The sequence below is a fragment of the Nerophis lumbriciformis genome, linkage group LG20, assembly GCF_033978685.3.
Source record: "Nerophis lumbriciformis linkage group LG20, RoL_Nlum_v2.1, whole genome shotgun sequence".
Classification (NCBI taxonomy): domain Eukaryota; kingdom Metazoa; phylum Chordata; class Actinopteri; order Syngnathiformes; family Syngnathidae; genus Nerophis; species Nerophis lumbriciformis.
The window spans coordinates 7,510,063-7,538,040 of NC_084567.2; the positions used below are offsets into that span (position 1 = coordinate 7,510,063).

Sequence of the window (27,978 nt, forward strand, 5' to 3'; positions counted from 1 at the left end):
TTTCGGGAGAAAATTTGTCCCGGGAAATTTTCGGGAGAGGCGCTGAATTTCGGGAGTCTCCCGGAAAATCCGGGAGGGTTGGCAAGTATGCTTAACAGTGACGTCATGTCTTTATTTTGAAAAACAAATAAACAAAACTATCGTTAAAGAGGAAATATAAGTTGCTGTTTTTTTGTGCATGGGCAAACCGATCCAAATACATTAGAGGCGACCAGGTTTTGGTTTTTTTTTGTTTGTTTTTTATTGAACAACAAACATATATCCACAATGTACCAGTGACGTGCAGTCAGGGGAGGCAGGTGAGGCTGGGCCTCACCTGCCATCATGGAAAGAAAAAAAATGTAAAAAGAAAAAAAAATAATTAAATTGTTATATGTCTCCAGTGATTATACTATAAAGTTATTTTCCATTTAACTTCACCAGTTTTAGATTATTTTTAATCAAAATCGTTGAATTTTCACATTTGCCGTTCAAATACTGAGAAGAGACTTGTGGTGAGTCAGCAGCGAGTTGAGCCTCACCATGGATTGCGCAATGACTCGGCTAACTGCTGGCCTGCTGTGCACTGAGACCGTATTGCTATATGAATTATATTATACATTTCCATAGTTTAGTTAGCTGAGGTATATAATGTACAGTGTATTTTGTCATCAACTGTATGTGTGTAACGTATTTCTTGTGCTGAGCAATCATAAAACTGCTGCAAAGACGCACTGTGTGAGGCTCGCAGTAATCCCGCCTCCTGGTGGTAGAGGGCAGTAGTGATCCCAGAGATCATTCTTGCGACTACTCGGCTGCAGAAGAAGTGACAACAAGCAGCAACAGTTAGCAGCGATCGTTTATTTTTTCCTCTCGCCTGGACTTTTAACATGGAGGATTACATATCTGAAATAAAACAGTTTTCTAAACTGGACTTTCAATCGAAGCAGGAGGTAATAATTAAAAGAAGATCTCCATTGAGACAGAGAGACTTTTAAAACTGAAGAAAGATAAGGAAGACTTCTATAAACAAGTTATCGATGCTTTTGTTCAAAAGGAGCTGCGCATGGACTTCATTTATAAGTAAAGGTAAGACCATAATAAAAAAATTTTTAAATTAAATGTGCTTTTTTGTGTGCTACAGTTTGTATGTGTAAAGTTAAAGTTAAGTTAAAGTACCAATGATTGTCACACACACACTAGGTGTGGTGAAATTTGTCCTCTGCATTTGACCCATCCCCTTGATCACCCCCTGGGAGGTGAGGGGAGCAGTGGGCAGCAGCGGTGGCCGCGCCCGGGAATCATTTTTGGTGATTTAACCCCCAATTCCAACCCTTGATGCTGAGTGCCAAGCAGGGAAGAATGCTGGTATGAGCTTTTAAACATAACCCGTTAACTGCTGCCAATCAAATGGTGAATAAGATACTCTTTAGGGTTCATATGTTTGTAAATCTGACTGTGATGAAGTCAGTGCCTCACCAGCCATCAACCTCACCGCACGTCACTGCAATGTACATACAAAGTCAAGACACTTTCAACACATTCAACAATTGTACACATCCGTCTGGTTGAGCAAATTATGACATTAACAAAACATGTCAAGGAAAGAAAATAAAAGCAAACACAAATAGAGTATAACAAATAATAATAAACAATATGATTAAATATAAAATTCAAAAAGACAAAAAATAAGGGATAAATCAAATCACTTTTTTCAATATCGATATCAATTTAAGGGCTTTTGTACTTTTAACCGTTTTCCAAGATGTAATTGACCATTAAGCCAATTAGAAAATGTAGGTTTTACTTTAAGAAATCGACATTTATCTAAAAAAAAAAAGTTTGCTTGCAGCTTAATAATGCTGTCAAACATTTCTATGTTACCATCATTTCTAAATATGCCAAATTGGATCTCTTCTATTGTGAATGGAACGTCCCCCTGTAAGGGACCGCCCACAGTGGTGACAACTCCACACAAGTCAATAACATCAACAAAGCTCACCTTTGTGCATTCACGCAAAGCATAAAACGTTTGGTGGGCAAAATGAGACAAAGAAGGAGTGGCATAAAACACGTCTTTCTGTGGCAGCGTCGGAGAAAGTTGGACATGTAAACAAACTACGGTGAGTTCAAGGACTGCCAAAATTAGTAAGACAAAACGGCGCTCGCCAGTGAAGCATGTTTAATATGAACATTGGTAGTTCTATCAATTAGGTGTCATTTTAGTCCTCCTACAGAAGCCATATTAAAACAAACAAAAATGTTTTCCCTCATCAAAAAGCTCCAGGGAGCCATTAGGGCAGCACTAAAGAGCCGCATGTGGCTCGAGAGCCGCAGGTTGCTGACAGGTTATGTTGTGGAACTACAAAATCCACCCCAGTGGCAGCATTACACGTAGAAATGACAGAAAAACCTTTAGACATGAGAATAACTCAACTGTCAGCAGTTTATTGGGCAAACTTAAAAAGGTCCAAGCAAGGTCATCCAACTCATCAAGTGCTGCTAAACTGCCAAGAAAAAGAGAAGAAAAAGATGAATAGTTTTGAATGGATAATAGGAGACATATGTGAAAAAGTTAATTCAAATTGACAATGATTTATGATATCCCAAATGTACATTATTAGGAAATGGAAGTTTAGGTAATTTCCAAATAGAAAGATGCCATCCATCCATCCATTTTCTACCGCTTATTCCCTCCGGGGTCGCGGCGGGCGCTGGAGCCTATCTCAGCTACAATCGGGCGGAAGGCATAGTACACCCTGGAAATATACCCAGAGTTAGTGATGTCCGATAATGGCTTTTTGCCGATATCCGATATTGTCCAAATACCGATACCGATATCAACCGATACCGATATCAACAGATATATGCAGTCGTGGAATTAACGCATTATTATGCCTAATTTGGACAACCAGGTATGGTGAAGATAAGGTACTTTTTAAAAAAATAAAATAAAATAAGATAAATAAATTAAAAACATTTTCTTGAATAAAAAAGAAAGTAAAACAATATAAAAACAGTTACATAGAAACTAGTAATGAATGAAAATTAGTAAAATTAACTGTTAAAGGTTAGTACTATTAGTGGATCAGCAGCACACAATCATGTGTGCTTACGGACTGTATCCCTTGCCGACTGTATTGATATATATTGATATATAATGTAGGAACCACAATATTAATAACAGAAAGAAACAACCCTTTTGTGTGAATGAGTGTAAATGGGGGAGGAAGGTTTTTGGGTTTGGTGCACTAATTGTAAGTGTATCTTGTGTTTTTTATGTTGATTTAATAAAAATAAATAAAAATAGATAAATAAAAAAAAAAAACCCGATGCCGATAATAAAAAAAAAACCAATAATAATAATAATAATAATACCAATAATTTACGATATTTCATTTTAACGCATTTATCGGCAAGCCGATATTATCGGACATCCCTACTCAGAGTATGTCATACAGATGCATCAAAAACTATAGATAATAAAGTAGGAGCTGCAGCAGTTATCCCACAAGGAAACAAAGTATTGAATAAAAGAATCAGCGAAAATTCATATTTTTTTTTACGGGGGAATTGATCGCAATCAATATGGCAGTTAACTGGATAGAGGAATATAAAGCAAGGAAAGCCGTCGTGTGCTCGGACTCCAGCAGTGCATTGATGAGCATAAAAAACATAGCATCAGAAACAAGACAAGATTTAGTTCATGAAATAGTTCAGGCAATCTGCAGAGTAAATAAAGTGGGAAGTGTGGTAACATTTCTCAGGTAGGAGTTGTGGGCACCGAGTTAGCAGATAGATACTTAAAGCAAGCAAGCACTAAAACAGAAGTAAACATTTGATTAATTGATTTATTGAAACTTTTATTAGTAGATTGCACAGTGAAGTACATATTCCATACAATTGACCACTAAATGGTAACACCCCAATAAGTTTTTCAACTTGTTTAAGTCCACGTAAATCATGCGTGTCAAACTCTGGCCCGTGTAATTTCACTTGGCCCTTGAGGCGATATCAAATTACCACTAGAGCTGGCCCGCCGATTATATACAGCGGCGGTGCCGCGGTAACACCGCATTCACCGCTAATTCTCATACTTGCCAACCTTCCCGGGAGACTCCCAAATTTCAGTGCCCCTCCCGAAAAGGTGTGTGTGTGGGAGGGCGGGTTTGGTGGTAGCGGGGGGTGTATTTTGTAGCGTCCCGGAAGAGTTAGTGCTGCAAAGGGTTCTGGGCATTTGTTCTGTTGTGTCTATGTTGTGTTACGGTGCGGATGTTCTCCCGAAATGTGTTTGTCATTCTTGTTTGGTGTGGATTCACAGTGTGGCGTATATTTGTAACAGTGTTAAAGTTGTTTATACGGCCACCCTCAGTGTAGCCTGTATCGCTGTTGATCAAGTATGCCTTGCATTCACGTGTGTGTGCGTACTGAAGCCGCACATAACTTGTTAGAATGGATGAAAAGCGGACGTGACGACAGCTCGTAGAGGACGTTAAAGGCAGTGCCTTTAAGGCACGCCCCCAAGACTGTGGTCCGGGTGCACTACGAGATATAATGACTGATGAACACCTTCGTTCGATAATGAAGGTTGCCTCAGCTCAAAGCCTGAGCCCCGACATTATTGAACTAGCATCCAAGAAAAGATGGCAGGTATCTGGCTTGGGCACATCAGATTAGATCAGTGTGTTTCAAACTGAGCAGTTTAAAGTCCTGAATGGTTGGTTTATTCATTGTTATTTTATTTTCAAATGTATTAGCCTGTGGAAAAAGTTAATGTTGATATTTACCTCAGAAGGCTGCAAATAGAAAAGAGGCATTCAATTTGTATTTAAATTGTATTTGATATGTCATTTGTAACTCCCTCCAAATAGCACAGACACAATGGCTTTCTTCAACTGATTTATTTGAAGGCTTCTTTTCCCTTCAAATTCACCGTGAAAACTGAAATAAAATAAAGCACGTTATAAACGTAAAAATCCTCCCATCCGGGAGGAGCTCAAAGTAAAGCCTCTGCTCCTCCACATCGAGAGGAGCCAGATGAGGTGGTTCGGGCATCTGGTCAGGATGCCACCCGAACGCCTCCCTAGGGAGGTGTTTAGGGCACGTCCGACCGGTAGGAGGCCGCGGGGAAGACCCAGGACACGTTGGGAAGACTATTTCTCCCGGCTGGCCTGGGAACGCCTCGGGATCCCCCGGGAGGAGCTGGACGAAGTGGCTGGGGAGAGGGAAGTCTGGGCTTCCCTGCTTAGGCTGCTGCCCCCGCGACCCGACCTCGGATAAGCGGAAGAAGATGGATGGATGGATGAAACGTAAAAATAACAACATGCACAGCATGTGGATCGAACATTTTACCTAAGTAAATACAAGCAGAAATTACAAACAAATACCTCGTTTGCCTGCTTGCTTCTTTTAGGAGGAAATTGTGATCTTCAGGCTCTTTTAGCCCAAACACTTAGAGTCCTTGTGACACTTTTTAGTCTTTGGGACAGTCAGTCTCTCTCTTTCTGCCTTCACATGGCATCAAAAATGTTTACTCATACCCGGAAGTAGCTTCCTTACATCAGACGACAGACCAAACGAGACACTTCAAAATAAAAGTATGCCCACAAACTTAACAAAAGGGCATGAAATTACATTTTTAACCATAGTAACTTAAATATAGCCTTCTTATGAACTTTTATGCATTTTGATTTGAATTCCCTTTTATGAACTTAACTTATTATTCTGTTTTTAGAGAAATAAAACAAATTATAATAATTATTAGTAGCAACAGTTACACCATTGATATTTTTTAATTATTATTATTATTATTTGAAACTCCATTTTACATGTCACTATAAAGTTATATAAGCCTTGCTTGTTCAATATTCAATGCAAAACTTGTTTGGGTCTCTATTAAAAGGTTAATTTGTTCAACCTTGGCCCGCGGCTTTGTTCAGTTTTAAATTTTGGCCCACTCTGTATTTGGGTTTGACACCCCTGACGTAAATCAATTCATGGTAGAGATGAACCACAATAAAGAAGAATATAATTCAGATAGAACACAATAAAAACGGATTTTAGGATTGCACTCAGAACACGTAGGATACAAAACATTTTATACACTTTAAAAAAGACTGGGTTAAGTCAGGGGCGTCACTAGCTTTTAAGGACAGGGGGGGCTTAGCCCCCAGGAGATGCACAGGATGCGAGCGAACGTTACGCACAAGCACAAAACTTCACAAACGGCTAACAAAGACTTAGAAATTATTCATTGTTATTATTATTATTTTAAAAAAAAATGCACAGGACAAAATTAAATGCTCCCCGGGACGATGGCTTTTAACCATTTTTTTTCTTTTTCTTTTTATGTATTTATTCATTTTACATTTTATATTAAATGCCTTGGTTTTTCCTCCCTCTGAAAATCCTATGAAATGTTTAACAAGCCATCCTATAATAATACAACAGCTATTAATGTAACAATACAATAAAACAAAATATATTTAATGATGTTTTTTCATTATTTTAACAATAGGCTAATGTACATTACTTTATATAGATTCTACAAGAAACACAAAACTTAAAAACTAAATTATTTACAATTGTACACACAAGGTTTCGTGCAGCTTCACTCATTGTAAAGGAAGATAATGTGCTTCGTACACCTGCAGGACCGCAAGCAAGGTCGCAGAGAAAATGCGGACTGGAATTTGAGTGATGTGGGCATTTTCTATATGAACAAGTGGAATGGATTGGATACCGACGCACTAAAGGGGCTCTCTACCTTACGCTACGAAGTGAGGGGAAACTGAGTGAATAATAACAGGTTATATGATTATTTATTTAAACTCATATTCGGGCCACTTTATAATGAATGTGTCGGCATGTATTTGTAAAAAAAAAAAAAAAGCACCAAATATTTTAGGGGGGCTTGAGCCCCCCTAAAATAGGCCTAACAACGCCAATGGGTTAAGTAAAAGAATCTAGAGTAGGGTTCAAGCTCGGTTCACACTCCATACCAGAAGGTGGCGGTAATGCACACCAGAAGGTTGCTTGCCAACCGCCTTTAAACCAAAGAAGAAGAAGAAGAAGTAACATGGCGGACTTTACGGCTGTGGCTTCCGAAAGAAGTTGAACATTTTACGATCTTACAGAGATATACATTTTCAAAGATTCGTCTTTACAATGTCTTCAAAACGGAAGTTGTGTTTGGAGCGATGGAGTGTTATCTGAAGTGAAGATTGAAGACGTGATAGAAGATGGACGACTACTGCTATGCTAAGATGGCGACTTCCGCTTAAAGAGAACATGAAAGAGAATCAACTTCCAGCAAATCACCAACGGAGATAAAGACGAAAGATGAAGACGAAGGTGAGTGAGCTATCATAAACCCTGAAAAGAGCGTTAATGAGAAATTAGCCCACTTAGTTGAAGAATGTAAAGAAAGAGCCGCCATGATTGTTAGCTTGAAGAAGGCAGTGGAGTTCACATCAGAGGAGATGAAAGAATGCAAAAGTCAAATGAAGAAAGTGGAAGAGCAAAACAAGCGCTTGTGTGAAGAAAATAATGATTTGAAAGAAGACATTTTGGGGAAGAGTAAGAGATGTGCAGTGTGTGAAGAGAAGAACATCCCGCTTCAATGAAGTAGTTTATCAAATATCACCATTATCATGAGACGTCACTTACACGACTGTTTGATGATTGATTGAAACTTTTATAAGTAGATTGCACAGTACAGTACATATTCCGTACAATTGACCACTAAATGCAGTGTTTCCCACACATTCATTTATTTGTGGCGGCCAGCCACGAAAGAATTACGTCCGCCACAAATGGATTTTTCGGCTTTTGACTCGCTCGACCGCTCTTAAAAGCAATGGGACTCTGTCTGTGAATTTACCTTGTAGTTACAACTCCGGTGCAGTAGGTGGCAGTAGCCTACTATGCATTGTAACTCCGCCAATAGCACTTAATTCACCTGGTGGGCCAGAAGACGAAGACGAGGACGGACGGGATCAAAATACGAGGGTAATATAGGTTATAGGTAGATAGGTTATAGCTGCATCGCTCGCGGCTCGTCATATATTTAACGTTAATCCGCGATTTCACCGAGCGTTTCACTGACGGTGAGCAGCCTGACGCTGCTTCTTTAACACCGCCGCTGTTTTATTCGGGGTCCGGGGCAGACGCACGTAATAACAATCACCTGTTTTCATACCGACGAGCTAACGTGTCCAGGTTATAACCCTGTTGTCAATAAACACACGTGGAGACGGTGCTTTAGATACTACGTTAATACTCAAGCTAAAATGTCCACTGTCCACTGCAGCATGTGAATGCAATGAAAAGAATAAAATGTGAGCCAACCAGCTGTTAAAATGTTGTCCAGGTTAATGTTTTGGCCATTAAAGGCCCTTCATTTCAAGATTTCAACTGTGATCGGGCTTTAAACAGGTGGCTGACCTGTTCAGATGGGTGTACATGCTACTGGTCAAATAATGTGAAATAGCATTTAATTTTACATGTATGCAATGCCATTTAAATGTAATTATAAATAATAATAATAAATACTGTGTAGTGTTGTAAATAGTCAACGGGAAGAATTTTAGTAAGATATAAGCCATGAGCACTACACAGCCAGAAAAAAACCTAGGCAGGACAAGTAAAAATATTGGGGCAAGTAGATTTGAGAAGTCGGGCAAGTAGAAAAATTAGGGCAGAGGGAACAGGTGAGACTCAGCAAACACTGAAAAGTAAAGCAGGGTCAGATCAGAAATGCACTTTTCTCATGAAAAGGGTCCTAATTTATATTCTTATGTGCCTTATAGAGAGGACCACGACAAAACATAGAGCGACTAGCTCCAGTGCCACCTGGTCAGCAGCAGCAGGAGGAGGAGGAGGAGGTGGACTGACTGTGTCAGGACACCTCTGCCTCTGTTTCACTTTATGTTGCTGGTAAATAATATGGTTGTAGTAGTAGGCTAAAGTTAAATTATTTAGTATGCACTAATTAAAGGGGCAGAGCTTTAAGAGACATTTTAGCTTTTATATTTTATAAGATATATTTTTTGTAAGAACCACAATTAATAAATATATTTCAGTGAATAACTAATTGTTCAAATCTGTATATAAATATGTACATAAAATGTTGTAATTATATTCCAACTCCGCGTTCTTCTTGGTCATCGCCGCTGCCGCTGCCGCCGCCACCCCCGCCCCCCGACCACACCACCACAAATAGATGCCTGCCCTGTGGGAAACACTGAAATGGTAACACCCAAATTCGTTTTTCAACTTGTTTAAGTCGGGGTCCACGTTAATCAATTCATGGTAATGTCCTCAATATTTAAAGGGGAACATTATCACAATTTCAGATGGGTTAAAACCATTAAAAATCAGTTCCCAGTGGCTTATTTTATTTTTCGAAAAAATTTTCAAAATTTTACCCATCACGCAATATCCCTAAAAAAAGCTTCAAAGTGCCTGATTTTAACCATCGTTATAAACACCCGTCCATTTTCCTGTGACGTCACATAGTGATGCCAACACAAACAAACATGGCGCATAGAACAGCAAGCTATAGCGACATTAGCTCGGATTCAGACTCGGATTTCAGCGGCTTAAGCGATTCAACAGATTACGCATGTATTGAAACGGATGGTTGTAGTGTGGAGGCAGGTAGCGAAAACGAAATTGAAGAAGAAACTGAAGCTATTGAGCCATATCGGTTTGAACCGTATACAAGCGAAACCGATGAAAACGACACGACAGCCAGCGACACGGGAGAAAGCGAGGACGAATTTGGCGATCGCCTTCTAACCAACGATTGGTATGTGTTTGTTTGGCATTAAAGGAAACTAACAACTATGAACTAGGTTTACAGCATATGAAATACATTTGGCAACAACATGCACTTTGAGAGTGCAGACAGCCCATTTCAGGCGCGCTAAGAACATATATTTTTCCACGATTTCAGCACTCAGGTTAACCATACCTAAATAGACACAAAATACTGCATTACACAACACTACCCGAATGTACTCGAATGATTGAAAAAAATACATGTTTTTAAGCTAAATTACTGGTAAACACAGTTTATGTATAATAATTTACATAAAACCGCGAGTAATGAATAAAGTTTTCATCAATTAATATATTCTGTAGACATACCCTCATCCGCTCTCTTTTCCTGAAAGCTGATCCGTCCAGTTTTGGAGTTGATGTCAGCATCTGCTTTGAGTGTCGCAGGATATCCACACATTCTTGCCATCTCTGTCGTAGCATAGCTTTCGTCGGTAAAGTGTGCGGAACAAACGACTGACCATTTCGTCGGCTTTCCCCACAGTCTCGTATTTTGAACAAATTTCGTCCAATTTCTTGCCACTTTCGCATCTTTGGGCCACTGGTGCAACTTGAATCCGTCCATGTTCGTGTTGTTACACCCTCCGACAACACACCGACGAAAGTGAGAAAATGGCGGATTGCTTCCCGATGTGACGACGTCGTCGCTCCGAGAGCGAATATTAGAAAGGCGTTTAATTCGCCAAAATTCACCCATTTAGAGTTCGGAAATCGGTTAAAAAATATATGGTCTTTTTTCTGAAACATCAAGGTATATATTGACGCTTACATAGGTCTGGTGATAATGTTCCCCTTTAACAAAATGTAACTACAATGTTGAGTTAGGTTTGTATTAACCAAATATCCATGGAAACAGATGTTCTGTTTGTTGTGATTCTGGTTCCATCCTTCTGCCAAGGCACTAAATGAATGGCCATGAAACACTACACACACATACAGTACATAGAAGAAAGTGTGTAAAGTGTCTTTGTGTTGTTTTTGTCCTGCAGACGTCCAGCAGATGATTGGTAATCCAGAAGAAGTTTCCCCTCAGTTAGGGGGGAGCTCCACTTTGAAGCAGGAGACTCCACAACCACCCTGCATTAAAAAGGAAGAGGAGGAACTCTGCATCACTCAGGAGGGAGAGTGTCTTCTAGGACGAGAGGAAGCTGATTACACCAAGTTTCCACTGAGTATTCTCTCTGTGAAGACTGAAGATGATGAAGAGAAACCACAAGTAGACAACCTCTTAGCTCCACTATCAGATAGTGAGGCTGAAAACGAGGCTGAAGTTACTTTGAGCGGCGATACAGACTATGAAGGTGATATGAGGACTCACACTGATAACAAACAATCTGAATGCTCTAAAAAGAAGACCAGTACAACATGTTGGAGCTGCTCAATTTGTGCTAAAAACTTTTCAAAAAAGAGCGATTTGACTCAACACATGAGAACACACACGGGAGAAAATCAATTTAATTGTTCAGAATGTGGTAAAAGTTGTACTTCAAAGATCAGTTTGGCCAAACACATGAAAACTCACACTGCAGAGAAAAGCTTCAAATGTTCAGTTTGTGGTAAAGGCTTTACTGGAAAGAGCCTTGTGACTCGACACATGAAAACGCACACTGGAGAGAAAACCTTTAAATGTTCAGTATGCTATAAAGGCTTTTCCCAAAAGACCCACGTGACGGAACACATGAAAACGCACACTGGAGAAAAAACATTTCATTGTTCAGTCTGTGGGAAAGACTTTTCCCGAAAGAGCCTGTTGACTCGACACATGAAGACGCACACCGGAGAAAAACCATTCAATTGTTCAGTTTGCGGCAAAACCTTCTCTTTGAAGTTCTGTTTGACCAACCACATGAGAACTCACACTGGAGGAAAAACATTTAAATGTTCAGTTTGTGGTAAAGGCTTTCCTGGAGAGAGTCTTGTGACTCAACACATGAAAACGCACACTGGGGAAATAGCGTTGAAATGTTCAGTGTGTGGGAAAGACTTTTCTCAAAAGGCCCCTATGGAAGAGCAGATGAATACACACACCGGAGGGAAAACACTTGATTGTTCAGTATGTGGCAACAGCCTTTATTTCAAGTTCAGTTTGGCCAAACTGCAGAAGTCACGCAGGAGAAAAAACATTAACTGTTCAGTTTGTGGTGAAAGCTTTTCTGGAAAACAAAGTTTGACTCGACACATGAGAACACACAGCGGAGATAAAACCTAATTGTTTATTATGTGGTAAAAGCTTTTTTTCCAGGTCAGGTTGATTGGCAACACTAAATTGGCCCTAGTGTGTGAATGTTGTCTGTCTATCTGTGTTGGCCCTGCGATGAGATGGCGACTTGTCCAGGGTGTACCCCGCCTTCCGCCCGATTGTAGCTGAGATAGGCTCCAGCGCCCCTCGCGACCCCAAAGGAAAAAAGCAGTAGAAAATGGATGGATGGATGGGTTTTAATCAACACATAATTAAACACATCGGAGAGGAAAAAAACCATTTAGTTGTTCAGTATAGCTACAATCAAAGGTGCATTTTTTGTTATCACATGAGGAATCTGGTATCATACACACAGCATGTGGTATTGGACTTATTTAATTTGACAATCAGTGTGTTTAAATGTGTTACCATAGTATCCTTCTGAGGTAATCTCTCACAGCAAACTGAGCATTAAATGTTTGTTTGTTTTTTTACTTAGAGTGATGCTAAGAACAGCAGCTACACTACTTTGATTGAGAAAAACAAAGAGGGTGTTTTCCTCTCCTCCTTTTTGGATTACAGAGGTGTACATCAATGATCATGAAATTGTGTTTGTGTTGTGACTATGTCGTGTAGTTGTGTTCTACATACACGCAGAGTGTAAGTTACCAAGCAAATTGGTGTATGTGTAAATAAAGCTGTAGTCACTCATCAATCGCCAAATGCAGTCGCTGACCAAAGCCTTGCATCACTCAGGAGTCGAGAAGTCGGCATTGCGCCGAAATATTTTTAAACAAAAGTTTGTTGTGGTGCGTCAGAGAAGCCTACATAAACACACAAGGGGCGGGGCTGAGCCAAAGAGGACGCCCTGTGCTTCGCCCGTCAGGCGCAGAGAAGAGCAAATGGCCGTAACAAAGGCACATCAAAAGATACCGGTATGACGGTATAGTCTCAAATATATATCGCTTTCTAAAATATACCGGTATTAAAGGGGAACATTATCACCAGACCTATGTAAGCGTCAATATATACTTTGATGTTGCAGAAAAAAGACCATATATTTTTTTAAACCAATTTCCGAACTCTAAATGGGTGAATTTTGGCGAATTAAACGCCTTTCTAATATTCGCTCTCGGGAAGCAATCCGCCATTTTCTCAAACACCGTGTCAAATCAGCTCTGTAATTTTCCGTTTTTTCGACTGTTTTCCGTACCTTGGAGACATCATGCCTCGTCGGTGTGTTGTCGGAGGGTGTAACAACACGAACAGGGACGGATTCAAGTTGCACCAGTGGCCCAAAGATGCGAAAGTGGCAAGAAATTGGACGTTTGTTCCGCACACTTTACCGACGAAAGCTATGCTACGACAGAGATGGCAAGAATGTGTGGATATCCTGCGACACTCAAAGCAGATGCATTTCCAACGATAAAGTCAAAGAAATCTGCCGCCAGACCCCTATTGAATCTGCCGGAGTGTGTGAGCAATTCAGGGACAAAGGACCTCGGTAGCACGGCAAGCAATGGCGGCAGTTTGTTCCCGCAGACGAGCGAGCTAAACCCCCTGGATGTCTTGGCTCACACCGTCCCTTATGCCACCGAAGATGATCAAGAGAAGAATATCGACCCTAGCTTCCCTGGCCTGCTGACATCAACTCCAAAATTGGACAGATCAGCTTTAAGAAAAGAGCGCGGATGAGGGTATGTCTACAGAATATATTAATTGATGAAAATTGGGCTGTCTGCACTCTCAAAGTGCATGTTGTTGCCAAATGTATTTCATATGCTGTAAACCTAGTTCATAGTTGTTAGTTTCCTTTAATGCCAAACAAACACATACCAATCGTTGGTTAGAAGGCGATCGCCGAATTCTTGCTGTCGTGTCGTTTTCGTTGGTTTCGCTTGCATACGGTTCAAACCGATATGGCTCAATAGCTTCAGTTTCTTCTTCAATTTCGTTTTCGCTACCTGCCTCCACACTACAACCATCCGTTTCAATACATGCGTAATCTGTTGAATCGCTTAAGCCGCTGAAATCCGAGTCTGAATCCGAGCTAAAATCGCTATAGCTTGCTGTTCTATGCGGCATGTTTTTTTGTGTTGGCATCACTGTGTGACATCACAGGAAAATGGACGGGTGTATATAACGATGGTTAAAATCAGGCACTTTGAAGCTTTTTTTTAGGGATATTGCGTGATGGGTAACATTTTGAAAAAAAACTTTGAAAAATAAAATAAGCCACTGGGAACTGATTTTTAATGGTTTTAACCCTTCTGAAATTGTGATAATGTTCCCCTCTAAATATATATATAAAAAAATCAACAATTGGATAATAATCTTATTTAATGTGGATCCTAATTAGTTAGATATTTTTAATTCCCCAGTATATAACATGACTCAGTCAGTTCTAATGTAAAAAAAAAAAAAAAGTTTTGCATGATGTATCTCCTTCAACACACATTTGTTGTGTTGTAAATTTACATTTTAATTGAGTTATTTTTTTTTTTCCACAACAGATGTAAATTGCACTATAGAAGGAAAAACTTATGTTTGAATTAAATACTTCTGTTCATGCAACTAAATAATTAAGTAGTTTTAGTAAGTGGATAACAAGGTCTTCCACCACATATTTAACGATGTACAGAGCGACTGCTCCATGGTGTTTCTCTCTCATCATACATGATACCGTTTAATAGTAAATGATTCCACCACAGTAACCTGCTTTTTAGTCGGAGTTTTGTCCGTACAAAGACGTTTCGGCTGTTGAGAGGGGCCACCTCGAGAGAGGGTTCCTATAACTTTTAAGTCAGTGTGAGAAATATGAACACCACTTTTTACTTAATCTTTATTTAAATAACAAGGCGATACATAACAACAAAACGAAAGGCAACAACTTTCCAAATGGCAACACATAAAAGTTTATATTTGTTTAAATAAATGTTCAAAATGTCATAAAAAAACATATTCAGTAGTTGCCAGACTCTCTTCCATCCTATTTTTATGACTTTTTCCTTGCCGTTGCCTCCAATTTTAATTGTTTTACAGATCTTATACAAACCAATCAATATACTCTTCAATGAGTCCTGGGAAATCATCTTTGTACACATTTCTGATTCTCTCAAAGCATTTAGTGCTTCTATTGATCTATTTATGATAAATATATCTGTTGTCTCTCGTACTCGGTTTGTACTCACCACCAGAAAATACAGGGAGATGATGTTAAATAATGAGAAATTAAACAGCCAAAAAACTTTAATACCCTATTTTGATATACTGGCATGTGGAAATTTAAAAGATTTCAAGCCAAATATTACAATATTTTCGCATGAAAATCTAATCTGGCTGTGAGCAGGCTACTGTAAAAATACCTCCCTTTACCAAAATGTAAAGGCATCATGAAATGATTAAAAAGCTGACAAGTTTATATTAATAATGAATAAAAAAAAAATAATTATATATATATATATATATATATATATATATATATATATATATATATATATATATATATATACATGCCTCGAAAGAAAATAATGTTTGCCTTGGTGCCCTAAAATATGAGCCCTCTTTTAAGGCAACACTTGTCGTGACCTTAAAAAGTTAAAATTCGAGGCCTGCATCAAAAACCGACATCGGTGTGTAAAGGATATCACCACATTGGCTCAGGAACACTTCAGAAAACCACTGTCAGTAACTACAGTTCGTCGCTACATCTGTAAGTGCAAGTTAAAACTCTACTATGCAAAGCGAAAGCCATTTATCAACAACACCCAGAAACGCCCCGGCTTCGCTGGGCCCGAGCTCATCTAAGATGGACTGATGCAAAGTGGAAAAGTGTTCTATGGTCTGACGAGTCCACATGTAGCCCTTGTTTACTCATAAATTATTTGAGCGAGGGTTCTTTGAAGTGTGTACTAAATAGTTTCAATCTAAAGCTATTTTTATTAATTTGGGTCACTACGACACAATAGTCTAAAATCTACCAGACATAAAGACCTGAATTAAATTACCACCAGACACCAGGTAATTTTGCTTAGGTCAAATAAAATACTCCTAATTTTTGTAAAAATGTTTTCTTGTTTTTGAGGGGTTTGGGGGGTACTAGGATGACAGGGGGATGCAAAACAATGACAATACAGCTTGCCATATGTCCCGGCAAGAAATCTGCGTTCAAAGAACTCCGGCTTATTAGTGATTCCCAGAGCCCAAAGAAAGTCTGCGGGCTATAGAGCGTTTTCTATTGGGGCTCCAGTACTATGGAATGCCCTCCCGGTAACAGTTAGAGATGCTACCTCAGTAGAAGCATTTAAGTCCCATCTTAAAACTCATTTGTATACTCTAGCCTTTAAATAGACCCCCTTTTTAGACCAGTTGATCTGCCATTTCTTTTCTTTTCTCCTCTGCTCCCCTCTTCCTTGTGGAGGGGGGGGGGGGGGGCACAAGTCCGGTGGCCATGGATGAAGTGCTGGCAGTCCAGAGTCGGGACCCGGGGTGGACCGCTCGACTGTGCATCGGCTGGGAACATCTCTGCGCTGCTGACCCGTCTCCGCTCGGGATGGTTTCCTGCTGGCCCCACTATGGACTGGACTCTTACTATTATGTTGGATCCACTATGGACTGTACTCTCACAATATTATGTCAGACCCACTCGACATCCATTGCATTCGGTCTCCCCTAGAGGGGGGGGTTACCCACATATCTCCAAGGTTTCTCATAGTCATTCACATCGACGTCCCACTGGGGTGAGTTTTTCCTTGCCCTTATGTGGGCTTTGTACCGAGGATGTCGTTGTGGCTTGTGCAGCCCTTTGAGACACTTGTGATTTAGGGCTATATAAATAAACATGATTGATTGATTGATACTGAAATTAACTGCAACAAAGAACAGTGCAATTAACATTGCAATACATTTTCATAACATGGTCACTACTGCCTAGTTTCTCTTGTTATATTCTTATTTTACTGTTATTTTTATTCTTATTTTTGCTTTTTATTTTTATTCTTATTGTTATATTTTCCATTTTATTTCCATTTATACCCCAATTATTTACTTTTTTAAATTTGATCTCAATTCTGTACACTGCTGATTAGAGATGTCCGATAATGGCTTTTTGCCGATATCCGATATTCCGATATTGTCCAACTCTTAATTACCGATTCCGATATCAACCGATACCGATACATACAGTCGTGGAATTAACACATTATTATGCCTAATTTTGTTGTGATGCCCCGCTGGATGCATTAAACAATGTAACAAGGTTTTCCAAAATAAATCAACTCAAGTTATGGAAAAAAAAATGCCAACATGGCACTGCCATATTTATTATTGAAGTCACAAAGTGCATTATTTTTTTTAACATGCCTCAAAACAGCAGCTTGGAATTTTGGACATGAGGAGGTTGAGGTGGGCGGGGTTGGGGGCGGGGGGGTTGAGGTGGGGGGTACGGGGGTGTGTATTGTAGCGTCCAGGAAGAGTTAGTGCTGCAAGGGATTCTGGGTATTTGTTCTGTTGTGTTTATTTTGTGTTACGGTGCGGATTTTCTCCCGAAATGTGTTTGTCATTCTTGTTTGGTGTGGGTTCACAGTGTGGCGCATATTTGTAACAGTGTTAAAGTTGTTTATACGGCCACCCTCAGTGTGACCTGTATGGCTGTTGACCAAGTATGCTTTGCATTCACTTGTGTGTGTGAAAAGCCGTAGATATTATGTGATTGGGCCGGCACACAAAGGCAGTGCCTTTCAGGTTTATTGGCGCTTTGTACTTCTCCCTACGTCCGTGTACACAGCAGCGTTTTAAAAAGTCATACATTTTACTTTTTGAAACCGATACCGATAATTTTTGAAACCGATACTGATAATTTCTGATATTACATTTTAAAGCATTTATCGACCGATAATATCGGCAGTCCGATATTATCGGACATCTCTACTGCTGATGGAATTTAAATTTTCCTGAGGGAACTCTCCTGAAGGAATCAATAAATTCCTATCTATCTATCTATCTATCTACAGTACAGTCTTTAAGCGAGGTTGTTTTTCTACAAACTCGATAAGCTAGTAATAAGCGGCAAACGCACAGTCCACAGTTCCGCGTTGGAACTATAGTCTTTTAACACTAATCACACACTCACAATGGATTCTCTTTGCGACAAACCACGGCACAAAACTTGACTGAAAGTTCTAAAACAAAGAACTTTAGCTATTGCTGTGTCTTAAGAATCACTCTTTTCCCCTTCAAGGACCGGAAAATAATTGGAAAAAAAACACTTCTCCACAAACACCATATTGTAAATAAAACAAATATGTATTTCACATTTTTATTCCCTTGTAACTATGTTTTTAACGATTTTTAATAAACTATTTTTCAAAGTATCAATAAATGAAACACAATGAATTATCTTTTTAACTTTTATAACAATGTATCTTATATAACACATGGAATATTATCCGGGTTACACACATTTCAAATTGTTTTTGGAAACTGTGGACGTTGTGTCCCCCGGACCAAAGAGGAAAAAGAACCATCCGGATTGTTCTAGGCGCAAAGTTGAAAAGCCAGCATCTATGATGGTATGGGGGTGTATTAGAGCCCAAGGCATGGGTAACTTACACATCTGTGAAGGCACCATTAATGCTGAAAGGTACATACAGGTTTTGGAGCAACATATGTTACCATCCAAGCAACGTTATCATGGACGCCCCTGCTTATTTCAGCAAGACAATGCCAAGCCACGTGTTACAACAGCGTGGCTTCGTAGTAAAAGAGTGTGGGTACTATACTGGCCTGCCTGTAGTCCAGACCTGTCTCCTATTGAAAATGTGTGGCGCAATATGAAGCGTAAAATACCACAACGGAGACTGTTGAACAACTTAAGCTGTACATCAAGCAAGAATGGGAAAGAATTCCACCTGAAAAGCTTAGAAAATTGGTCTCCTCAGTTCCCAAACGTTTACTGAGTGTTGTTAAAAGGAAAGGCCATGTAACACAGTGGTAAAAATGCCCCTGTGGCAACTTTTTTGCAACGTGTTGCTGCCATTAAATTCTAATTTAATGATTATTTGGAAAAAAAAAAATGAAGTTTCTCAGTTCGAACATTAAATATCTTGTCTTTGCAGTCAATTGAATATAAGTTGAAAAGGATTTGCAAATCATTGTATTCTGTTTTTATTCACCAATTACACAACGTGCCAACTTCACTGGTTTTGTACTTTCTAATAACAATGGCAAACAACTTTACACTAACAGGAAATTAAAGTGTATGTAATTTTAAATAGATACTTACATTATCATCACATGATTAAATTACATTATGAGCACTGTATGGTTTTTTATGATTATTTCTTCAGTTTAAGAGCACACAAGCTCTGAGTCTGTCTGCGTAACGCAAAAATATTATTTAGTAAATTATTGCATAGTGTTCAAATGTGAGACAAGAATATGTTGATTGACAGTCTTCCTTCAATAATTATTTAAATAGTTAAAGGGGAACATTATCACAATTTCAGAATGGTTAAAACCATTAAAAATCAGTTCCCAGTGGCTTATTATATTTTTCGAAGTTTTTTTAAAAATTTTACCCATCACGCAATATCCCTAAAAAAAGCTTCAAAGTGCCTGATTTTAACCATCGTTATATACACCCGTCCATTTTCCTGTGACGTCACATAGTGAAGCCAACACAAACAAACATGGCGGAAAGAACAGCAAGCTATAGCGACATTAGCTCGGATTCAGACTCGGATTTCAGCGGCTTAAGCGATTCAACAGATTACGCATGTATTGAAACGGATGGTTGTAGTGTGGAGGCAGGTAGCGAAAACGAAATTGAAGAAGAAACTGAAGCTATTGAGCCATATCGGTTTGAACCGTATGCAAGCGAAACCGACGAAAACAACACGAAAGCGAGGACGAATTTGGCGATCGCCTTCTAACCAACGATTGGTATGTGTTTGTTTGGCATTAAAGGAAACTAACAACTATGAACTAGGTTTACAGCATATGAAATACATTTGGCAACAACATGCACTTTGAGAGTGCAGACAGCCCAATTTTCATCAATTAATATATTCTGTAGACATACCCTCATCCGCGCTCTTTTCCTGAAAGCTGATCTGTCCAGTTTTGGAGTTGATGTCAGCAGGCCAGGGAAGCTAGGGCCGATAGGGGGTTTAGCTCGCTCGTCTGCGGGAACAAACTGCCGCCATTGCTTGCCGTGCTACCGAGGTCCTTTGTCCCTGAATTGCTCACACACTCCGGCAGATTCAATGGGGGTCTGGCGGCAGATTTCTTTGACTTTATCGTTGGAAATGCATCTGCTTTGAGTGTCGCAGGATATCCACACATTCTTGCCATCTCTGTCGTAGCATAGCTTTCGTCGGTAAAGTGTGCGGAACAAACATCTTTGGGCCACTGGTGCAACTTGAATCCGTCCCTGTTCGTGTTGTTACACCCTCCGACAACACACCGACGAGGCATGATGTCTCCAAGGTACGGAAAACAGTCGAAAAAACGGAAAATAACAGAGCTGATTTGACTCGGTGTTTGAGAAAATGGCGGATTGCTTCCTGATGTGACGCCACGTTGTGACGTCATCGCTCCGAGAGCGAATATTAGAAAGGCGTTTAATTCGCCAAAATTCACCCATTTAGAGTTCGGAAATCGGTTAAAAAAAATATATGGTCTTTTTTCTGCAACATCAAGGTATATATTGACGCTTACATAGGTCTGGTGATAATGTTCCCCTTTAAGTAAGTCCACTTACACTTACACAATTCTTAATTAGGGTTTCTTTTTCTCCAAAATCGTGCAGCCTAAATGTTTAACAATTGTCTTCTTCTGTGTGTCTTTTCATGTGATGAGTCAAATTGCAGTTTCGAGTAAAGCTTTTAGCACAAACAGAACAACTAAATGTTTTTTGTCCAGTGTGTTTCATTAAGTGTCGAGTCAAACCCGATCTGGAAAAAAATATTTTACTACAAACTGAGCAGTTAAACGTTATTTCTTTCGTGTGTCGTCTTGTGTGCTCCATCAAATTGCCCTTACGAGAAAAGGTTTTATCACAAACTGAACAACTGAAGGGCTTTTGTCCAGTGTGTTTCATCATGTGTTCAGTCAAACCTGACCTGGAAGAACAGCGTTTACTACAAACTGAGCAATTAAACGATTTATTTCCCGTGTGTGTGCTCATGTCCGCGTGTGTTCTCATGTGTTGCGTCAAATACCTATTTTGAGAGAAGTTTTTCCCACAAACTGAACAACTAAATGTTTTTTGTCCATTGTGAGTCATTGCGTGTTGCGTCAAACCTGATCTGGAAAAAAAGTTTTTACTACAAACTGTGCAAATAAACGTTTTTTCTTTTGAGTGTCTTCTCATGTGTTCTGTCAAATTGCTCTTTTGAGAAAAGCATTTTCCACATACAGAGCAGTTGAATGGTTTTTCTCCGGTGTGTCTTCTCATGTGTTGAGTCAAATGGCACTTTTTAGTAAAGCTTTGTCCACAAACTGAACAATTAAATGTTTTTTCTCCTGTGTGCTTCCTCATGTGTTGAGTCAAACTGCGGTTGTGAGTAAAGTTTTTACTACAAACGGAACAATTAAACGTATTTTCTCCTGTGTGTGTTCTCATGTGTTGAGTTAAATTGCTCTTTTTTTCAACGCTTTTAGCAAAAACGGAGCAGGTCAAACATTTTTTACCTCTTTTCTTTTTAGAGCATTCAGAGTGTTTGTTGTCAGTGTGAGTCCTCATATCACTTTCACAGTCTGTATCGCTGCTCAAAGGTACTTCAACCTCGTCTTCAGCCTCACTATCTGATAGTGGAGCTAAGAGGTTGTCTAGTTGTGGTTTCTCTTCATCATCTTCAGTCTTCACAGAGACAACAGTCAGTGGCAACTTGGTGAGATCATTTTCCTGCGGTCCTGGAAGACACTCTCCCTCCTGAGTGATCCAGAGTTCATCCTCTTCCTTTTTAATGTGGGGTGGTTGTGGAGTTTCCTGCTTCAAAGTGGAGCTCGCCCCAGGAGATTGAGGGGGAAGTTCTTCTGGATGACCAATCAGCTGCTGGACGTCTACAGGACACAATTAACACAAACTTAAGCTCAGACATGATCCGTGAGATCTTTCTCCTTGAACTCGCTATACCCACTTTCTTCTATGTGTGTGTAGTGGTTCACGGCCATTCAGTTAGTGCCTTGCTAAAATGATGGATCAATGTTTACATAACTTTCCTTAGACTTGGACAAGTGGAGCTAGAATAACAGAAAACAGAAAACATCGGTACATACTAGCAATGAGAAGATATATTGATATGGCAATATATCACATACCGTATTTTCCGCACTATAAGGCGCACCTAAAAACCACAATTTTTCTCAAAAGCTGACAGTGCGCCTAATAACCCGGTGCGCTTTATTACGATTCATTTTCATAAAGTTTCGGTCTCGCAACTTCGGTAAACAGCCGCCATCTTTTTTCCCGGTAGAACAGGAAGCGCTTCTTCTTCTACGCAAGCAACCGCCAAGGAAAGCACCCGCCCCCATAGAACAGGAAGCGCTTCACCCGCCCCCATAGAACAGGAAGCGCTTCACCCGCCCCCGGAAGAAGAAGAAAAAACGCGCGGATATCACCGTACGTTTCATTTCCTGTTTACATCTGTAAAGACCACAAAATGGCTCCTACTAAACGATCCGGGTCATAAAAAGACGCAATCTCTCCATCCGCACACGGATTACTACCGTATTTCACAGCAACTGAACCGCACTGTGGAACGGGAGCACGTACGGTGAATATTCGCTCCACAGGGAATGAGAAGTCATCCTTCACTGTGGTTCTAGCTTGCCATGCTAACTTCCACTCATGGTGATATTCAAAAGGAAGACCTTGCCAAAAGAGACCTTTCCAGCCGGCGTCATCATAAAAGCTAACTCGAAGGGATGGATGGATGAAGAAAAGATGAGCGAGTGGTTAAGGGAAGTTTACGCGAAGCGGCCGGGTGGCTTTTTTCACGCTGCTCCGTCCATGTTGATATATGACTCTATGCGCGCCCACATCACAGATGGTGTCAAAAAACAAGTGAAGCACACAAATACAACACTCGCCGTCATTCCGGGTGGATTAACCAAAGAACTCCAACCGCTGGATATTGGTGTCAACAGGGCATTCAAATCACGACTGCGAACTGCGTGGGAAAAATGGATGACCGAAGGCGAACACACCTTCACTAAGACGGGCAGACAACGCCGGACAACATACGCCAACATCTGCCAGTGGATTGTAAATGCCTGGGCAGATATTTCTGTCACAACTGTGGTCCGAGCTTTCCGGAAGGCAGGATTCACAGAACTGCTGCACAACAACAGCGACACTGAATCCGATGATTTCGAAGAGACGGAGCCCGCCATTTTGGAAGCCACGCTAGCGCAACTTTTCAATTCGGACACCGAAGACGAAGAATTCGAAGGATTTACCGGTACGAATGAAGAATAACTTCAGAAAGTGAGCGCTATGTTTATTTTGTGTGTTGTGTGTTGTGACATTAACGTTCGAGCAACATTACCGGTATGTTGCTATTGCTCTACACCATTTTGAATTTTACTATGTTTGTGATTGCACATTTGTACATTTTGGGACAGAGTTGTTAGAACGCTGGTTTTCAATATATTATTAAAGTTTGACTGAACTATCTGACTGTTTTTTTGACATTCACTTTAGCGCAGCGTTTTTTTGACATTCACTTTAGCGCAGCGTAGGCGCGGCTTTTAGTCCGGGGCGGCTTATTGGTGGACAAAATTATGAAATATGTAATTCATAGAAGGTGCGGCTAATAATCCGGTGCGCCTTATAGTGCGGAAAATACGGTATATCACACTACTTTTTTAAACAATATACGGTAATTTTCTGTCTATAATCCACTACTTTTTTCCCCAGACTTTGAACCCTGCTCTTTATAAAATGCTTCGTCTAATTGATGGATTTTTTTCGGGTTTACAAGCCTCAGATGCCGCCAATTAATTTAGCCAAATCACAACAGACCAATGAAATTGTTCACACAAAATCAAACGCACTGCATCCACTTTTATGTTGGAGAAGATGTACTGTAAGTGATGAAATGCTCACGACTTGCCGAAAGTGATCGAAAAGTGGAGTGTTTTAAGTCTCGTCTTAAAGGGGAACGTCATCACCAGACCTATGTAAGCGTCAATATATACCTTGATGTTGCAGAAAAAAGACCTTTTTTTTTTTTAACCGATTTCCGAACTCTAAATGGGGGAATTTTGGCGAATTAAACGCCTTTCTATTATTCCCTCTCGGAGCGATGACGTCACGTTGTGACGTCACATCGGGAAGCAATCCGCCATTTTCTCACTTTCGTCGGTGTGTTGTCGGAGGGAGTAACAACACGAACAGGGACGGATTCAAGTTGCACCAGTGGCCCAAAGATGCGAAAGTGGCAAGAAATTGGACGAAATTTGTTCAAAATACGAGGCTGTGGGGAAAGCCGACGAAATGGTCAGTCGTTGGTTCCGCACACTTTACCGACGAAAGCTATGCTACGACAGAGATGGCAAGAATGTGTGGATATCCTGCGACACTCAAAGCAGATGCTGACATCAACTCCAAAACTGGACAGATCAGCTTTCAGGAAAAGAGAGCGGATGAGGGTATGTCTACAGAATATATTAATTGATGAAAACTTTATTCATTACTCGCGGTTTTACGTAAATTATTATACATAAACTGTGTTTACCAATAATTTAGCTTAAAAACTTTTTTTTTTTCAATCATTCGAGTACATTCGGGTAGTCTTGTGTAATGCAGTATTTTGTGTCTATTTAGGTATGGTTAACCTGAGTGCTGAAATCGTGGAAAAATATATGTTCTTAGCGCGCCTGAAATGGGCTGTCTGCACTCTCAAAGTGCATGTTGTTGCCAAATGTATTTCATATGCTGTAAACCTAGTTCATAGTTGTTAGTTTCCTTTAATGCCAAACAAACACATACCAATCGTTGGTTAGAAGGCGATCGCCAAATTCGTCCTCGCTTTCTCCCGTGTCGCTGGCTGTCGTGTCGTTTTCGTCGGTTTCGCTTGCATACGGTTCAAACCGATATGGCTCAATAGCTTCAGTTTCTTCTTCAATTTCGTTTTCGCTACCTGCCTCCACACTACAACCATCCGTTTCAATACATGCGTAATCTGTTGAATCGCTTAAGCCGCTGAAATCCGAGTCTGAATCCGAGCTAATGTCGCTATACCTTGCTGTTCTATCCGCCATGTTTGTTTGTATTGGCATCACTATGTGACGTCAGAGGAAAATAGACGGGTGTTTATAACGACGGTTAAAATCAGGCACTTTGAAGCTTTTTTTAGGGATATTGCGTGATGGGTAAAATTTTGAAAAAAACTTCGAAAACTAAAATAAGTCACTGGGAACCGTTTTAACCCTTCTGAAATTGTGATAATGTTCCCCTTTAATCATTTCCGGGACTGTGTGCTGCTAAGGATTTCTGTTTCCTTAGGAGCACACTTCTGACTTCTGGCAACAATGTGTGTTCCTACTTCCGGAATCAAGCAACAGTGTGTTCTGATCATGGCAGACTTGGTAACAGACAACAAAGACAACTATTTTGGGACAAATAGAGGATTCACAACCTTATCTTTTTAAAGCTAAATACACTGCTGCTTATAGAAGCGAGCTTGAAGAAAAAGAGAGACGTTGAATTCGGCGATCGCCTTCTAACCAACAATTGGTATGTGTTTGTTTGGCATTAAAGGAAACTAACAACTATGAACTAGGTTTACAGCATATGAAATACATTTGGCAACAACATGCACTTTGAGAGTGCAGACAGCCCAGTTTTCATCAATTAATATATTCTGTAGACATACCCTCATCCGCTCTCTTTTCCTGAAAGCTGATCTGTCCAGTCCAGTTGGAAATGCAACTGCTTTGAGTGTCGCAGGATATCCACACAATCTTGCCATCTCTGTCGTAGCATAGCTTTCGTCGGTAAAGTGTGCGGAACAAACGTCCAATTTCTTGCCACTTTCGCATCTTTGGGCCACTGGTGCAACTTGAATCCGTCCCTGTTCGTGTTGTTACACCCTCCGACAACACACCGACGAGGCATGATGTCTCCAAGGTACGGAAAACAGTCGAAAAAACGGAAAATAACAGAGCTGATTTGACTCGGTGTTTGTAATGTGTTTGAGAAAATGGCGGATTGCTTCCCGTTGTGACGTCATCGCGCCGAGAGCGAATAATAGAAAGGCGTTTAATTCGCCAAAATTCACCCATTTAGAGTTCGGAAATCGGTTAAAAAAATATATGGTCTTTTTTCTGCAACATCAAGGTATATATTGACGCTTACATAGGTCTGGTGATAATGTTCCCCTTTAAAGAGTGCCTGAAAGCCTCTCTGTGCCCTACTCTCTGACTGGAGTCCTTGTCCTAAGAAGATATCAGACCAGCATTCCACATCCAGAGTAACCTACTCTGTTACAATAGTTGAAGACTTACGGTCATTAGAAAACATCACTGCACATCATAATGGCAGGTACACTTTACATCTCAAACATCTAAAACAATTATTTGGGAATGTCCGGCGGGCCAGATTGAAAAGCTCAACTGGCCGCATGTGGCCCCCGGCCTAAATTTGCCCAGGTCTGGGTTAGAGTGTCCGCCTTGAGATCGGCAGGTCGTGAGTTCAAACCCCGGCCGAGTCATACCAAAGACTATAAAAATGGGACCCATTCCCTCCCTGCTTGGCACTCAGCATCAAGGGTCGGAATTGGGGGTTAAATCACCAAAAATGATTCCCGGGCACGGCCACCGTTGCTGCTCACTGCTCCCCTCACCTCCCAGGGGGTGAACAAGGGGATGGGTCAAATGCAAAGGACACATTTCAACACACCGAGTGTGTGTGTGACAATCATTGGTACTTTATCTTTGCTTTAATAAAACCAAAATTCAAAATGATTTAAATTTCCTTTGGTAACTTTCTTTGACTTTATGAGCTGTGACACTTGTGGAGAACTTCCCAATCAAATATTGACAGTAATCATATTATTCTTGTTCTTTATTACCTCCAATCCTCTGCACGTTGATGTAGACATGTGGTCCAGTCTTCTCTTCACACACTGCACATCTCTCAGTCTTCACCAACATCTCTTCTTTCACATCATTATTTTCTTTACACAAGAACTTGTTTTGCTCTTCCACTTTCTTCATTTGACTTTTGCATTCTTTCATCTCCTCTGATGTGAACTCCACTGCCTTCTTCAAGCTAACAATCATGGCGGCTCTTGCTTTACATTATTCAAAAAAGTCGTCAGATGTATCATCAACACTCTTTTCGGTGCTTATGATTGCTTCCAAAATGACATTGTTGGGAAATTCGACTCACTCATCTTCATTTGCAGTTTTCGTCTTTATCTCCGTTGGTGATTTGCTGGAAGTTGATGGCCATCTCAGCATAGCAGTAGTCGTCTACGTTCTTCACTTCGATAACAGTCCGTAGCTCCAGACTCAACTTCCATGTCATAGGCTTCAGAAAAGGGAATATTTGATGTATTTATTGATATATATATATATATTTGCCGTGAATCTGTACATCTGTTTTATCGTAAATTTGAAACATCCTGGAAAGTCGAAGCCACCCAGTCAGCCATCTTGGTCTTTTCTCTTTGTCCTGCCCATGCGTTTGCGCATGCGCCAGAGGTCAGAAACTTCCGGTCGATCACTACGCTTTTATTAAGTTCATAGACAATAAATCCTGAAGGAGTTTACAAAAGTAGAGCTAATGAAAATAAGGACAAGATATATTACATACCCAATTCTTCCCAAAATTAAAGAAATACAATTTAAAATGATTAATGGAATATATCCCTCAAATGATTTGTTTAAACTTACATTTAACATGGAGGTTGATGGCTATTATCTCTGTGGAGCTGTAGAGGATGTCAATCATCTTGTGGAATGTG

At 40.2% G+C, this 27,978-nt stretch overlaps 5 protein-coding genes across 5 annotated transcripts in view; 2 read left to right on the forward strand and 3 right to left on the reverse strand.

Annotated features, from left to right (window-relative positions):
• LOC133619275 (uncharacterized) overlaps window positions 1-27,664 on the reverse strand; it is a 53,297-nt gene extending 25,633 nt beyond the window's left edge. Inside the window, exons 1-2 of the mRNA XM_061980225.1 lie at window positions 27,082-27,664; window positions 21,695-22,066 (exon numbers count right to left, since the gene is read on the reverse strand). Of these exons, the coding sequence (XP_061836209.1) occupies window positions 21,695-22,066; window positions 27,082-27,292 (583 nt within the window). The 5' untranslated portion in view covers window positions 27,293-27,664. The remainder of the gene's footprint in view (window positions 1-21,694; window positions 22,067-27,081) is intronic.
• Window positions 1-27,978, forward strand: part of LOC133619319 (uncharacterized) — a 455,654-nt gene that overhangs the window by 405,145 nt on the left and 22,531 nt on the right. The window lies entirely within an intron of this gene.
• Window positions 1-27,978, forward strand: part of LOC133619862 (uncharacterized) — a 498,075-nt gene that overhangs the window by 262,067 nt on the left and 208,030 nt on the right. The gene's annotated exons all lie outside the window — the stretch shown is intronic.
• The window catches only part of LOC133619284 (uncharacterized), a 360,072-nt gene that overhangs the window by 131,868 nt on the left and 200,226 nt on the right, over window positions 1-27,978 (reverse strand). The window lies entirely within an intron of this gene.
• LOC140679631 (uncharacterized) lies at window positions 20,413-21,686 on the reverse strand. Its single transcript, XM_072915460.1, has one exon. The coding sequence runs from the start codon at window positions 21,624-21,626 to the stop codon at window positions 20,820-20,822; it is 807 nt and encodes a 268-aa protein (XP_072771561.1). The 5' UTR covers window positions 21,627-21,686; the 3' UTR covers window positions 20,413-20,819.